The 13,087-nt window shown below is 58.6% G+C and overlaps 1 protein-coding gene across 2 annotated transcripts in view; it reads right to left on the reverse strand.

Annotated features, from left to right (window-relative positions):
* Positions 1-10,503: 10,503 nt before the first annotated feature.
* The window catches only part of LOC104148077 (carboxyl-terminal PDZ ligand of neuronal nitric oxide synthase protein-like), a 40,527-nt gene continuing 37,943 nt past the window's right edge, over positions 10,504-13,087 (reverse strand). For both annotated transcript variants that reach the window (XM_068914540.1, XM_068914541.1), the window contains exon 11: positions 10,504-12,758. In XM_068914540.1, the coding sequence (XP_068770641.1) occupies positions 12,269-12,758 (490 nt within the window). In that variant the 3' untranslated portion in view covers positions 10,504-12,268. The remainder of the gene's footprint in view (positions 12,759-13,087) is intronic.

The raw sequence follows: 13,087 nt of genomic DNA on the forward strand, positions 1-13,087 counted from the left end.
TCTAATCACATGTGTGAAATTAGCAGCTAGAAAACTTTAACCAGTGTCATGGTATCTGGCCTTATCGTAGGCTGATTAAGCAGAACTTGTTACATTCATTTAGACTGTGGCATGGGAAGAGTAAAATCCTAGTGTAATCTCAAATCTTAGTGAGGAAAGAATTCATTTTGGTGCAGCTGGATTACTATGACAGCATCCTTCTGAGGAGAGTGCCCCCCTTCAGCACATCTGGCAGTTTGATATGCACTGGTCTGAAATGGTTCTGTTTACTACACTTCCCTATGCAAAAGGGTCTAGAGAAAATGTACTGTTAGCCAAAAAGGCTAGAAGCGCAAACAGCATAGTCCACTCTACTCATAGTAACCAAATGTTCACCTGAGAAGGTGATAGAAAGGAAATGATTTTATCGAGCTCCGTTGCCAGTTTTATAACGGTATGGCGTATCATATTATCCCTGCTAAAAAGACTTCTAGGAGTCAGGAAATAGCCTTTCAAGCTCTTGTAAACAGATTTGCTAAGACAAAAGACAAAAACCATTCATGTGTTCCTCTTTCTCTGAATTCAGTTGCAGTGTGGTTTTATGATGGAGCTATGATAAATAAGGTGGATTTTTTTTTTTGCCCATCCATAAGGAAAAAACCCCAAACCTATGTCTTTATATAAATTAATACTTAATATTCATAATTTTTAAAGAACCTTTATCTTCAGAACAAGAATGCTTCTGGAACTTCAGAAAGGAAATTTGGAGTCCACTTTTTTTTTTTCAAATCCTTTTGAGAACTTGCTATGTACTCTTAGACACGTTTTGAAACTAGAATCTGTCTGGATATTAATAGGAGATTAAGACTCCCTCTTGTGGCAGCTTTCAGCTGATCTCAGGGATCTGTGTGAAGATTTTTGTCATCGTGTGTCTTAAGGCTAAGTGGGCATTGCTGATAGAAACTTGAGTAGATTTTCTATGTTTGCTACAGAATTCACTTGAGCGTTGTCTCAAGTTGATTATTCTTATATGCGGAAAAGTCTTGATCCGGGTATGAAGTAAGAGGAGAAGAAAACTGGGATGAGAAAGTTCTGATAGTTCACCCTGAGTGCAACTGAAGTGAAGGAAGTTAAGGCAGGGGCAAAGATGGAGGTGGCTGGGAAATCCAGTTGCAACTTATACATATTTGCTGGCTTCCTATGCCCCTCTGAATCCAGAAAGGGGGTCTCCCAGGCCCTGCAGAGAACAGGAAGGTGCCAAGTTCTGAACCTGCTGGGCCCGTGCTAGCAGCCTGTGACAGGCAAGCACAGGAAGCAGATTAATTGCAATATTTAATCTCATGTAAAAGGAAATTATTTCTTTATTCCATTAGGAGTATCTGTGACTTTACTGAATGGCCTTAATGTGACCTTGTCCTCACTAGAAAAGTTACGTTTGCATGCTGTTGCGTGTGAGAACTTCTAGGTAGACACTTGATCTAAATCTGAGGCACCTAGGTGGCTAAAAGTATTGTACAAACTACACCTTGGTGAAGGGATAAAAGCAGAGAAAATACAGCCCAGCAAACGAGACAAAAGGTCTGTAGTGTTATTTCAGGCATTAAGACAGCAAATCAGCACAATTCTCATAAGCACGCGAAGCAGGTACTGAAAGAGACCTCTGAGCGCTCGGGGAAGGTCAGCCAGGCAGCTTACTTGCTGGTGCATGGGTTGCTCCCAGTTTCTTTCCCCTTCAAGGACAAGTTCCCCTAGTCCCTTACACATGCTGCAAAAGGATTGGCAAGCCTAATGTGTGCATCAGTACAGGTTCCTCTTGGCTGTCATGTGTCTGTGCTGGATAAGAGCAAGTAATGAGGAGTGCTGAATCGCTTTTGCGCTTGAGTCTGCCCAGCTGGCCGAGAGCTGCTCTAGGCTGTTGCAGAGCTAGGAGAGAAGCAGAAGCTGTTGAGACATGAAGAGCTTTGCTGTACCTAACTGGATCTAGGAGCAGGAGGGCTCAGAGAAATGAAACGAGAGCATTTAATAAGGTAAAAGCCCTTTTATTCTGCCTGCATCTCAATCATCTCCCTGTTGCTGCTGCCCTCACTGCCTTGGAAATAGCATGGATCACGCTCATCTGCATTTGTCTATTGCAGATGCCCAAAAAAAGGATTCCCAACCTGTGCGTTCCTGTGCTCTTGTCTGGGCTGGCAAATGCAGATGGTTTAAGTGAGCGTTTCATACGTGCTGTGTTCTGCAGCACAAAATGGTGAACAGCTTTGCTGTTTTGATAGGGTTGAAATTAATTTCTCCCTTCTCACTAGGGGAAATGAGGGCTGGGAAGAACAGCCATGCCTGTTGCTTTGTTAAGCTCAGCTTTGGCTCCGTTTCTGGCACCGAGAAAGGAAATAAAATACAGGGGAAAGGGAGCTTTATAAAAGAGGTATAGGTCTGCTCCCAAGTTGATAGGCTGAACCATACAAAACACTGACTCTAAGGTATTGCTTTAATATTTGTAAAACCAGCGTGGCAGCTCAGTTAAGAGCTATGAGTCACCTTGAGGGTGGTTCAGCTCTTTATAAGTAGTAACACAGCCTTTTGCTTCCATGCAAACGGGAGCTAGGATTTTAGTGGAGTCAGAATTACCCCTTTGGTTAAAGCGCCGTCTAACCTCTGCTTTGTTCTTGCTGCCTCCCATTTACAGCTGTGCGGAGAATGGGATCTGACCCATCTTTTGTCTGAGCGAAAGGGACTGGATAGAGCCCTTAGCCGTGAATCAAATCAATTGTGACCATCCCCCCGGTTCCTGTCCCCAGCCCGCAGCGCTCTCCAGGCTCCTGTGTCTGAGCGCTCTGCCCGGTGCTCCTGGGGGACACGGTCAGGTGTGGCCCAACTTGGCTTTCATTTTCAGGAAGCTGCTGACAGCAGGCCTGACCCTGGCCATGTGCACACAGCGGGAGGCTCCGCCGGTCCCCAGGCGCGGCCTCAGGCGCTCGTGGCAAGCCTGCGCTCCAGGCTAAACAGAGGAAGGTGAGGGTCAGCAGCAGAGAGCTCTGCCCAAGACTCAGGAAGCACATTTTGGCAGAGGAAAGAAATACAATACAAGTAGGGAGGGAAACTCAGCTTCCATCCAGCCCCCTCCAAGAAGCATTTGGCTCCCTTCAGCTGCTGGAGTCTTTACTATCAGTTATTGGGTTCTTTAACAGGCTTTCATGTGTGGGTTCTCTGTCTTTTACCCCAGCACGTTGCAGGAGAAAGAGGGGAGCAACACAGGAGCAGTGTGGACCAGAGGGTAGAGCCCCGCACTAGGAGACAGGCGACCCGACTTCCCTTTCCTGTCGCTATCTCATTGTGTGGCCTTGGGGCATGTCACTTCCCTCTGCGTGCCCTGGTTCCTCTCTATGGATGGGGTGGTTCCACCCGACAGCACTCCTTGCTTTGCTTATTTACCCATCTTTGTCCTTGTAAAGTGCCTTAGAGGAGCCTTAGGCAAAGCTCTGCACGGCCATGGCAAGCGCAGACCCATGCTGCAGTGGCAGCAGTATGATGTATGGAAAGGTGTACAGGACGCCAAGTGAGTTCGTTGCAGACGCGGAAGTCCCAAAAGCTCATGTAGCACCAGTGCAAAGTGCTCGTCCCTGCAAACTGTGCTCTGCGCCCCATCATCGCTTGCTTAGAGCCTTTGTTTCGGCTAACCATGAGTGAAACCAGTCGGCGTGGGATTTTGTGTTCGGTGCATGACATAATCGGAGTCTGGGAATTCCAGGGGAGGAATCCCTTTGAAGATTTGCTAGTCTGGCTAATTGCAATAAAGCTATGAGAAGGCGCTGCACTCTAAATGATTAACAGTTAATAATGGAGGTTTGTGTTTTCTCATACTTCTTGCTAGGAAGCTAACCAGACCAATTCTGGCGAAGTCAGTAGAGAGAGGTTTGTCAGAGGCATGCTAACGTGTTTTCACAAAGCTACTGCCCCTCTCTGTATCGTTAGTAGCGGCTCATTCAGTTAAAAACGTAAGTCACTTTCTTGCTTGTTTCTTCGATATCTTCCCTTTTTGCATTTCCGTAAGCTTGAGCAGTGACAATAGCCTGGAGGATTTCTTTGCTGTTTGTTGACATTATCACTTTCTGATGCGCATCCTTACCTTACCGTGTGGAGTTCAGGCTGTGTCAGTTGTAAAGGGGTGGTGTAAGGAAAGGCAACATTAGCTGAAGTGTTGAAAGTGAATATGCCCTCTTTCCCTCCCAAAATGTCTGTGTTAGCAACGTTCACAAATTCTGAATTTGAACATCTGCTTCCCTGTGTAGTCCTATTTACCTGTTATTGCCCTTAAAATATTTATTTGCTCTCCATTTTAGCATCTTTATCATACTTTTATTGAGAGGACGTGTCATTACATAAATCATCTGAAACAAGACATCCATAACGTCTCAGTGAGTGTTGCCGACAGGCCTGCTACATCTTGTTTCTGCAGACACGCATCTGCCTGCCTATACGCTGCTCTCACCTGTTCCTTTCATCTGATTTGCAAGGGTTGTGCTGGATTTGTAGCTGGAGTCAGATAATTTGATGTGATACCCATAGCTTTAGCATCCACAATTGTTCATGGGTGCAAAATTACGCTGGCTTAAGCGGAGGCTGCTTTTCAGAACCAGATCCTAACTCTCCGTGTCCCTGAGTTTTGTGAGCTGTGGTGGTAACAACAGTGATAGGAAACGGCGTTGGATGCGGCGAGGAGAACGCGCTGAGCGCTGCGTGCCGGCCAGCGCCCGCGATGGCAACGGGCGGAGAAGGATCCAGGCGCTAGAGCCAGGGTCACTGCAGTGTAGGAGGCATCAGCTGTGCGCAGTGTAGCAGGCTGTAGCGGGCTGATGGCGCTACAGCGGAGAGGAGAGCCCGGATAGCTCCGTGACAGCCCCGTCTGGGGGTTTCTTCGAACCGTTGCAGGCGAGCGGCCGCGTGGCTCTCGGGGGGAGAAGGGCCAGACCCCACGGTGCTGCAGAAGGCCCCTGGCCACCTGCCTCTGGCGTTTCCAAGGTGCCGATCGCCGTAGGATCCCAGTGACTCGTAAAAAGCAACTGGAGCTACTGGGTAATGGGCTGTGGGCCTGGCCCGTTTGCAAGCGGGCTTGGACGGGGTGAGATGTGGGTGGCTGGGCTATTATGTGGTAAGCAAAGTCGTGTAGGAACAAAACTGAATTGAAGTGATTCTTTTCCTCTCCCCTTGGCCTGTGAGGAAATCTTTCCATTTACTATAAAACATGGTCCTTAATAGTGCTGAAGTGTTCTACGTATTTTAAATAAACATGAGTGGATTTGAGCCCAGGAGGACATGAAAGAATGCAGCATTTGTGGGGTACCGGCCCGGCACACATGTCAGCAATTTGGCTGCCTTGTGTACTTTGGCTTTTAAAAAAGCATTTAAAAGTAAACAAATGAAGGAAAATCTGGCAGCTGGATTTCAAAGTAAATTGCTTTCAGCTGATAAACCCCATTTCCAGCCTGCTTGGGTAGTATCAAGCCATATACAGCCAGGGAGAAGAGCAAATGGTCAAGGAGAAGAGCGGGGGCCGGAGGGAGAACAAAAGCAGGGAAGTTCGGTGGATTTTAGTTCTTCCCTTTCCTTCCTTCGCACCAAACGCTCCCTGCCTCTCACTGCCCCCGTGGCAGAGAGGCAAGTGAATGCCTCAGGTGGCAAATCGCGCTCCGTCTTTTCTCAGCCTCCGCTCCGCACGCGGCTTCCTGCCTCGCGGAGGGTCGGGCGTTCCCAGCCGTCGCCGCTGCGGAGGCAGGAGCGGGCGCCCGGGCCCGAGGCCGTCGCCTTTGCACGTGCCTCCTCGTCCCCTCCAGGAGAAGCCGCCGCACAGCTGCTTCGCCGCCAGCTGCCGCGCTCCCGGGAGGGCGTCCGGCCCCGCGGCCTCCGGGCTTTGGGTGCCGGCGAGAGGGCTGCGCGGGCCGAGGAGGAGGAGGAGCGCGGCGCCGGCTGTAGGGAAGCCTTCCTCCCGAGCGCTCTGCCCCGCGCTCCTCCGGGGAAGCTCTCCGGGCCCCTCCGCCCGCCTGCGCCTCTGGCCCCAGGCTCTCCGGGGCGCGCGGACTGCGGGTCTGTCCTTTAACTAAGACCGTTTGCTTAAGTAACGTCTCATCGGTGCAAAGTAGAGCGGTCCCTGTATCCTGCCCGTAGCGCAGCAGGATCCCCTCTCCCGGCCGCGACCCTGCGGGGGGCCGGCCGCGGCTGCGCTCCTTCGCTCGCGCCCCGCTCTTCGAGGCCGGGAAGCGATCCCGGGGCGCCGAGGTGAGCGATGCTCCGGCGCGACGAAAGCCGCCCGGCCCGCGCGTTGCTCTGGATGTCCCTGTGGCCAACTGCGAGAACCTCTAAGCGTATAGGTGAGTTGCCGTAGTCACCGGGAGCCTTACGGCGAGAGCAGAGCAGCCCCGGCCCGGGGAGCGCTGCGGCCCGGCCCTTCGTCTCCCGCCGCCCCGGACCGAAGCGTTCAGGACGGGTTTTGGTTTGCGCGCCTTGTTCCCGCTGCGGCTTGAGCGAGGCGCCTGGCGAACTGTGCAGCCATCGGCGCCTTCTCCGGCCGCCGCGTCGCCCGCGAGCGATGCGGCTCTCGAGGTTCGCTCCGTGTTTCGCGCGCCTCGCTGGAAAGGAGGTGGCGAGTGACCGGCGGCGTGAGACGGAGCGGTGCTGGGGCGCCGGCGCCCTCCCGGCCGGCCCCGAAAGCCGCCTCCCTGCGCCCGCCCGGGGTGCTCGCCTTCCCCCTTCCTCCCGGCCTAGGGCCCTTCCTCGCATTAATCTTCTTATTTTTATTTTGACAAATGCCTGTTTCCAGGAAGTTGCTGGGGGCAGAGCAGCATCTGTTGCTGGTTACGGGGGGCGGCGCGGGGGCTGCGGCAGCGTTTCCCAGGCCGCGGGGAGCCGAGCGGCCTGGGGGAGTGCGGACGGCGGCGGGCGCTGCTGGCACCAGCTCGCCCCTCTTTCGGGGGACGCCCCATCCCTTCTTCTCGCGCGACCGTCGGCCTGGCTGCCGGGCGCTAAGCGCTCGGCGGCGGCGGCTCCGTGCCCCTTGGCCCCATCATCCCGTCGCTCCCGGGGGAGCGATGCCGGTTTTATCGCCTGCTCCGGGGCGATTCTCCCGCTGGGAAGTCAGGTGGCAGCGGGGGCTCGGGGGGCTCCGGGCCGCGGTGCCGCCCGCCCCGGCGCTGCCTCCCGCAGGGACGGGTCCGGGGCAAAAACGGCTGCTTTTGCTTTTTCTTTTTTTTTCCCCTCCCCTCTCTCTCTTTCTCTCTTCCAAAACAGCCCGAGGAGGAGCCGGTGCCAAGGCGAGGGCCGCGGAGGAGCCCAGGAGATTTATCGCTGCGGAAATACTTTCTCCAGCGGCGGCGGACGATTGCAGCAGGAACAATAGGGGATTCGCAACGTGAACAAAGCTGATTTCGTTCTGCGTTTTATCAATGCGCTTTCCTTGCGGAGCCTCCCTTCCTGGAAGTGGGAGATGCAGCTTCCCCCGGGCGCTGGGCCGCGTAATCAGCAGGAATGGCAATATCCTGGCTGGGAAGCGAGCTGTGAAACGGTGTCGCCCCGCGTGATTTATGAGCCTGGCCAGCGCGAGCCGCGGGCTGGCCCGGGGCAGCCGGCCCGGGCGCGTGCAATATCCACGTATTCTTTCCCCGCCGCCCGCGCCCCCGGGGAGCTCTCCGAAGGAAGCTGACGCGTTAGACACATACGTTCCGTTGCCTTTTGCTTTATTTTTCTTTTATTGCCGCCTCTTTCCAAACGCCTTTAGCAGGCGGCGCGCGGCGACAACGGGAGCGGGCGCCGGGCCGGGAAGGCCGCGGGCGCCGGGGACGGCCTGGCCCGGAGCGCGTCCCCTCCGCCGGCATGGTGGCGGCGGTGGGGGGCGCGAGCCCCTTCCCACCCGGGCCGCCCCTCCCACCGTGCCGCCTCGCGCAGCGCTCCCCCGATACCGGGAATATGCAATAATTATTGCAAGTGATCAGCTTTTAATTATGCAACACCGAGGATGATTATTGTACGCCAAATTGGTGCCGAGTGCTTAGTTATGTATATGCCAAATTTAGTCTATACTATTATACCCAGTGGGTGGCCGTAGACAATCAGGAAGTAATTAGTTTTGCTGGAGGTTGCTCGCCTGCCTGCTTCGCCGTGCCGGCTGCGGAGCGTCGTGCTGCGCTCCCTGAATGCCGCCGGCTCCGAGTTCAATGCCGTCGTCTTGTGACGAGCTAATAAGCTGTCTGCGTGGCGGCCTGTAATTAGAGCTGTCGATATTCATTTGGAAGCGGAGACCGCGCCGAGCGCCTCCGCCGGCAGCGCTTCCCTTTGTCGACGTCCCGGCCGCGCCGGTGCCACCTCGCCTGCTCGGGGACGAGCCGCGGAGGCCAAACGCAGGCCCGGCGCTGCCGCCTTGCAGGAGCCGCCGCCGCAGTGTCCCGGTGTCCGGCACCCGCCGGCAGCGCCGAGGGCTGCGAGGTGCCGCCGCCGGCGGAGCGCCCGGCTCCGGGGAGCGGAGGCGGCCGGGCACTGCGGCCATCACCGCGGCCAGCGCGAGAAGCGTCGCGGCGGGGTGGCGGCTGCAGCGCTGCCCGCCGGCCCGGGGGTGCCCGGCAGCCCTGGCGTCCCGGCGCGCGGGGATAGGCTGAAGCACGCAGCAACTTTTACCTCCGTTACACAAAGGAAACTTTCCTCCTCTTTTTGTCGGAGATGCTCACTCCATTGAGATGATTGGCATACTGGAGAGCTGAGAAACTAAATTGTTTATACACTAATGAATAGGAGCTTGATTGCAAGATCCTGTTTGGAAAATTATAGTGCTGAATTGAAGCCGTACAATTACATCCAAAATGCTGCATATTCATTTCATCTGCTTTGCATAGAGATTAACAAGCGAGCCCTAAAGCAGACTCTGAAATTAAAGCTAACACCAGATTTAGTCACAGGTTACAAACTAAATGGCATTGTTTGATGGATATGCATCTTTACCACCTGCCTGCCTGATGATTGCTAGCAGCTTACCAGACAGCCGAGGGAAAAGTTTCTTCCCGAGAAGGAAGCACAATAAAGCGCTGGCTGGTGAGTGCCCCCTCCCCGGGCAGCTCGGCTCGGCTCGGCTCGGCTCGCCGCGCCGCCCGGCCCCTCCGGCCAGACGTCTCCCTGGACAGCTGCTGTTTTCTATGCCACCCTTCGGAGAAGGCCCCTGGGAAGGGCTTGTTTCTCCGGGCTTCTCCGCCAGCAGAGAGCCGCGGCCTTTCCGTGGGGGGATGCCGGATGGCCCGGAGACCCCCAGAGGGGTCTTGCGTGCTGTGCTTCAACCCAGGGGCCAGGTCCACTTCCAGGTCCATCACCAGCTTCTCCGGGTCGACCCGTGTCGGGCTGAGGACGGCGTTGTGCTGTGCCCATAGCGCATGTGGGCATCTCTGCCTGGCTCCTCCTGGCCTCGGGGCGACGGCCGGTCCGTCTGCTCGCCCCGCGAGGCTGCCAGGGCTTCGCGCCGGGCCGGGGCCGGCGGTGGGTGAGGGGGTGTCGAGAAGCTGGAGCAGGTCCGGGGGGAGCCAGGCTGGTGCAGCCCGGCCAGGAGGAGGCTTAGGGGGTGTAAGAGCATGGGGGATCCCTGGTTTTGGAGGGTTTCAGATGTGCCCCAAGCCATGGCTGCTGCGGTCTGGGGCGGGTGACGGTCCCGCTCCGCGCGGGCCCTCGGCCGGGGTGCTGGTGACCGCGCAATGCTCTGCCAGGGCGAGGGCAGCTGCGGACCGACGTGGCCGAGAGCTGCGTGTCGGGGTTTGCTGCAGACGGGGCGGAGGCGGCGGGGCTGGCGCTGTCCCTGGCACGGGGCTGGCGATGTCCCCCCCATGGCCCCGGGTCCGGTTTGGGAGCCAGGATTCGTTTCAGCAGCAGGAACGGGCAAGGAGGTGCAGACCCCACGGGCCGTGCTGGTGGCATGGTCGCGGCGCGGGGCAGGGGCGGCCCGAGGCGCTGGCGAGGAGGTACGCGCGGTCGGCAGCGGGGGATCGCCCTGATGCCGGGACCCGGCGCTCGGGGCCCCGGCCGGGGGGGCTGCGGCCGGCCGGCTCCCGCCTGGGCGCTTTGGGCCGGGAAGGGGAGCCGGCGCTGGGCCCCTGCTCTCGGGGCTGCTGCCTCTGCCCGTGGTTTGGGCGCTGCCTGCAGCCCAGAGCCGAAGCGCCTGCGCTGGGGCTCCCTGCTGGCCACAAGGCTGAAAACTGCCCCATCCTCACCGGGACGGGGACTGGCCCCTCGCGGCTGCGCTGGGACCTGGGTGGCAGCAGGCGGCGGGGACAGAGCGGCCACTGCTAGTGCCCAGCATGGCCGGGGCAGCGGCCGGGTGCAGGCGCTCCGGCCCCGGGGCTGCGCGACGGGACGCTGTGGGCCGCCCCGGGGACTGGCGCGCCGTCCGGCGGGTCCTCGCGTCCCGGGCAGTCTCGGTTTCCAACAGGGGTCTCGTTCCTGGGGGTCCTCAGGCTGCTCCCCGCGGGGCCTGGGCCTGGGCCCAGCTAGCAAAAACCACAGCGCTTCCTCTGGAAAGTCCGACACGTTTATTTCCTCTTTAAAAGTCTCTTAGCAAACTGCAACGTATTTTATTTTCTACTCTCCGGTTGGCCTGTTTCTAGCAGACTAACACGCAGCCCAACCCGCTTTCCAAGGCCGCAGGTCCAGGGACCTGCGCGTGGCACCACGCAGCACCGCGCCGCGCCGGGAGAACGCAGCGTTCGGTGGTCACAAGGGCCCTCTGCCGTCGGCTGGCAGCGCCGCTCCGCTCCGCGCCGGCTCCCGCGGCCGCGCTCCGTCCCGTCGCCCTCCGGACGAGGGCAGCGGCGGCTGCTGAACAGCTGCTGCTCTTCGTCTCCATCGCCGCCCTGCGCCATCGCTTCCCGACTCAACCCGCCGACACTTCCACAAACCCACCTTTTGCAAAGAACCGAGACGGCAAAACGCCGCCCTGGGATCCCTCCCGAGTCCTGCTTCCGCTCCTGGGCTGAAAGGGGCCGGCGGCCGTGCCTCGGCCTTACCTAGGCCTTTTGCCCAGGCCTCGACGTCCTCCTCAAACCTTTCCTTCCTTAAACCTTTCACGCTTCAAAGTATAAACCCAAACCATACCGTAATACTGTAAAATCCAAGCGAGGGAGCAGCCCGCCGGCCGCAGCGGGAAGCTGCTCCCAGCGGCACAGGAGGGCTCCAGCGTGGCCGCCTCCGCTCCTGCCTCCCGCCGAGGCCGAGGCTGCCCTGGCCCGGGAACGCGGCGTTCGGCGCGTGCACCCGCCGCACCAACGGGCTCAGAGGGCAAACGCGGCTCCGAATCTGTGGCCTCCCCGGCCGGCCGGAGCGTGGCAGTGAGCGCCCGGGGCGCAGCAGCGCCGGCTGCCCGTGGGCAGCCTGCTGGGGGAAAGGCACCGTGGGGAGGGAGGCAGTGGTGGCTTCGCCTTACGGGGACACAGCGGAGGGGCAGCGGGCAGGGAGGCTGCTGTCCCCCCCAACAGGGCTCGCCCCGGAGTAACGCGGCTCCAGCGGAGGCTGTTCGGGGGGACAGGCCTGCGGCAGTGCCGTCGGAGCCGGGGACGGTGCCCGTGGGCCGCGCAGGGCTCTGCCTCGGCCCCGCAGCTGTTTGCAGCCGTGGCGCTGCCCCGCCAGGGCGCTGTCCGCAGGGGCTCAGCCCCGCAGCCGGGGCTGCCGCTGCACCGCTCCAGGGAGCCGGTTCTTGGCTGCCCGGGCTCAGCTCTGGGGGAGGCAGGCTGAGAGGAGGAATTTATGCCTTGGTTTAACAGTGACGCATCCCCTAGCCGATGCTGGCTGGAAAGGAGGCTCCTTGGCAGGAGTCAAACCAGTGCGGCCCGCGCCTGTGTGCGGTGCCCTGCCGTTCGTGGGACTGTCTGCAGCCCAGCCAGCAACACGGGCTGTAGCTATGACCATGAATGGTTGCCTCTGCTGCAGAGCAAGTCAGAGCGAGCTCCTCCGGCAGGGCCCTGTGCTGCGTCCCTGACTGCGTAAGAGCCAGCACGCGGACCGAGGGCCAGTGGGGGGGCTGGGGACAGAGGGAAGGCAGCGATGATCCCCCTGCGGCCCTGGGGCTTGATGCAATGTGAGCTGGTGCAGATCGAGGGAGGTCCTGCTCCGGCAGCCCTGCATGCACTGGGGGCAGCTACCGCATGGGGCAGGGACGGCAAAGGGACCTGCTTCCCAGCCTGGGCACAGAGGGGCCCCCTAAGCCCACGCAGGCTGGTGGAGCGAGGTGGATGGAGCTGCTGGGACTGCCTGCCAGCTGCCGAGGACTGCAGTCCAGCTAAGCGGGGACCCTGCTAGGTCCCAGAGCAGCATCTAGCTCTGGTTCAAGCAGCTCATCTTCCGAGAAGCTGATGTGCAAGCAGGTGTCGTCCACCGGGGAAAACGGCAACGTGCTGTCCATGGGGCTGGCCAGGGCGGCTAGGTTCCTGCCCAGGGCCTCACCTGTTGCAGCGTCATGGATGCTGGACAGGGGGGACACGTGTCCGTTCTCTCCAGTCCTGTCCTTGCCAAGAGCATGCTGCGAGGTCCCAGCAGGGACGAGCTCCGTGCTGGAGGCAGCGCTCCAGGCAGAAGTCCTCACCTCGGGGTCCAAGAGGGTGAGGGAACTGGCAGTGATGTTGGTGAGGCTGGACACACTGGGGCTGGGAAGGCTCACGTGGACAGTGGTCTCGGGCTTGGCGTCCACCTCCAGGCTTGGGGAGGTCTTGCTCGACCTTTTGCGTAGGATGGGTGGTGGGGGGTTGATCTTGGGAATGGGCTGCTGCCTCCTGGGGAGCAAAAGCAGAGAGAGGAGGGTGACAGGCAAGTAAATCTGTGCAGAGGACTCAGCCCAGCTGCCCCAGACTCTCCAAAAGGCAGATGCCTTTTCGACAGCCCATCAGCGCAACCCGTTGCTCATGTACCCTGGAGTGGTCTTGCTGGGGTCAATGCAGAATTGGCCCTCTTGCTTCAGGGGGACAGGAGCGGGGCAGATAGAGGCCCCCATCCCTGTCCCCATGGGTGGACACAGTGGGTCTGTTGCCCCACCTCTGCCCTCTTGGGATTCATTTGGTCTTAGTCTATGCACAGACCATTTGCTGCCTGCCCCAGCCCCTCA

This window comes from Struthio camelus, chromosome 20 (genome assembly GCF_040807025.1).
Source record: "Struthio camelus isolate bStrCam1 chromosome 20, bStrCam1.hap1, whole genome shotgun sequence".
NCBI lineage: Eukaryota > Metazoa > Chordata > Aves > Struthioniformes > Struthionidae > Struthio > Struthio camelus.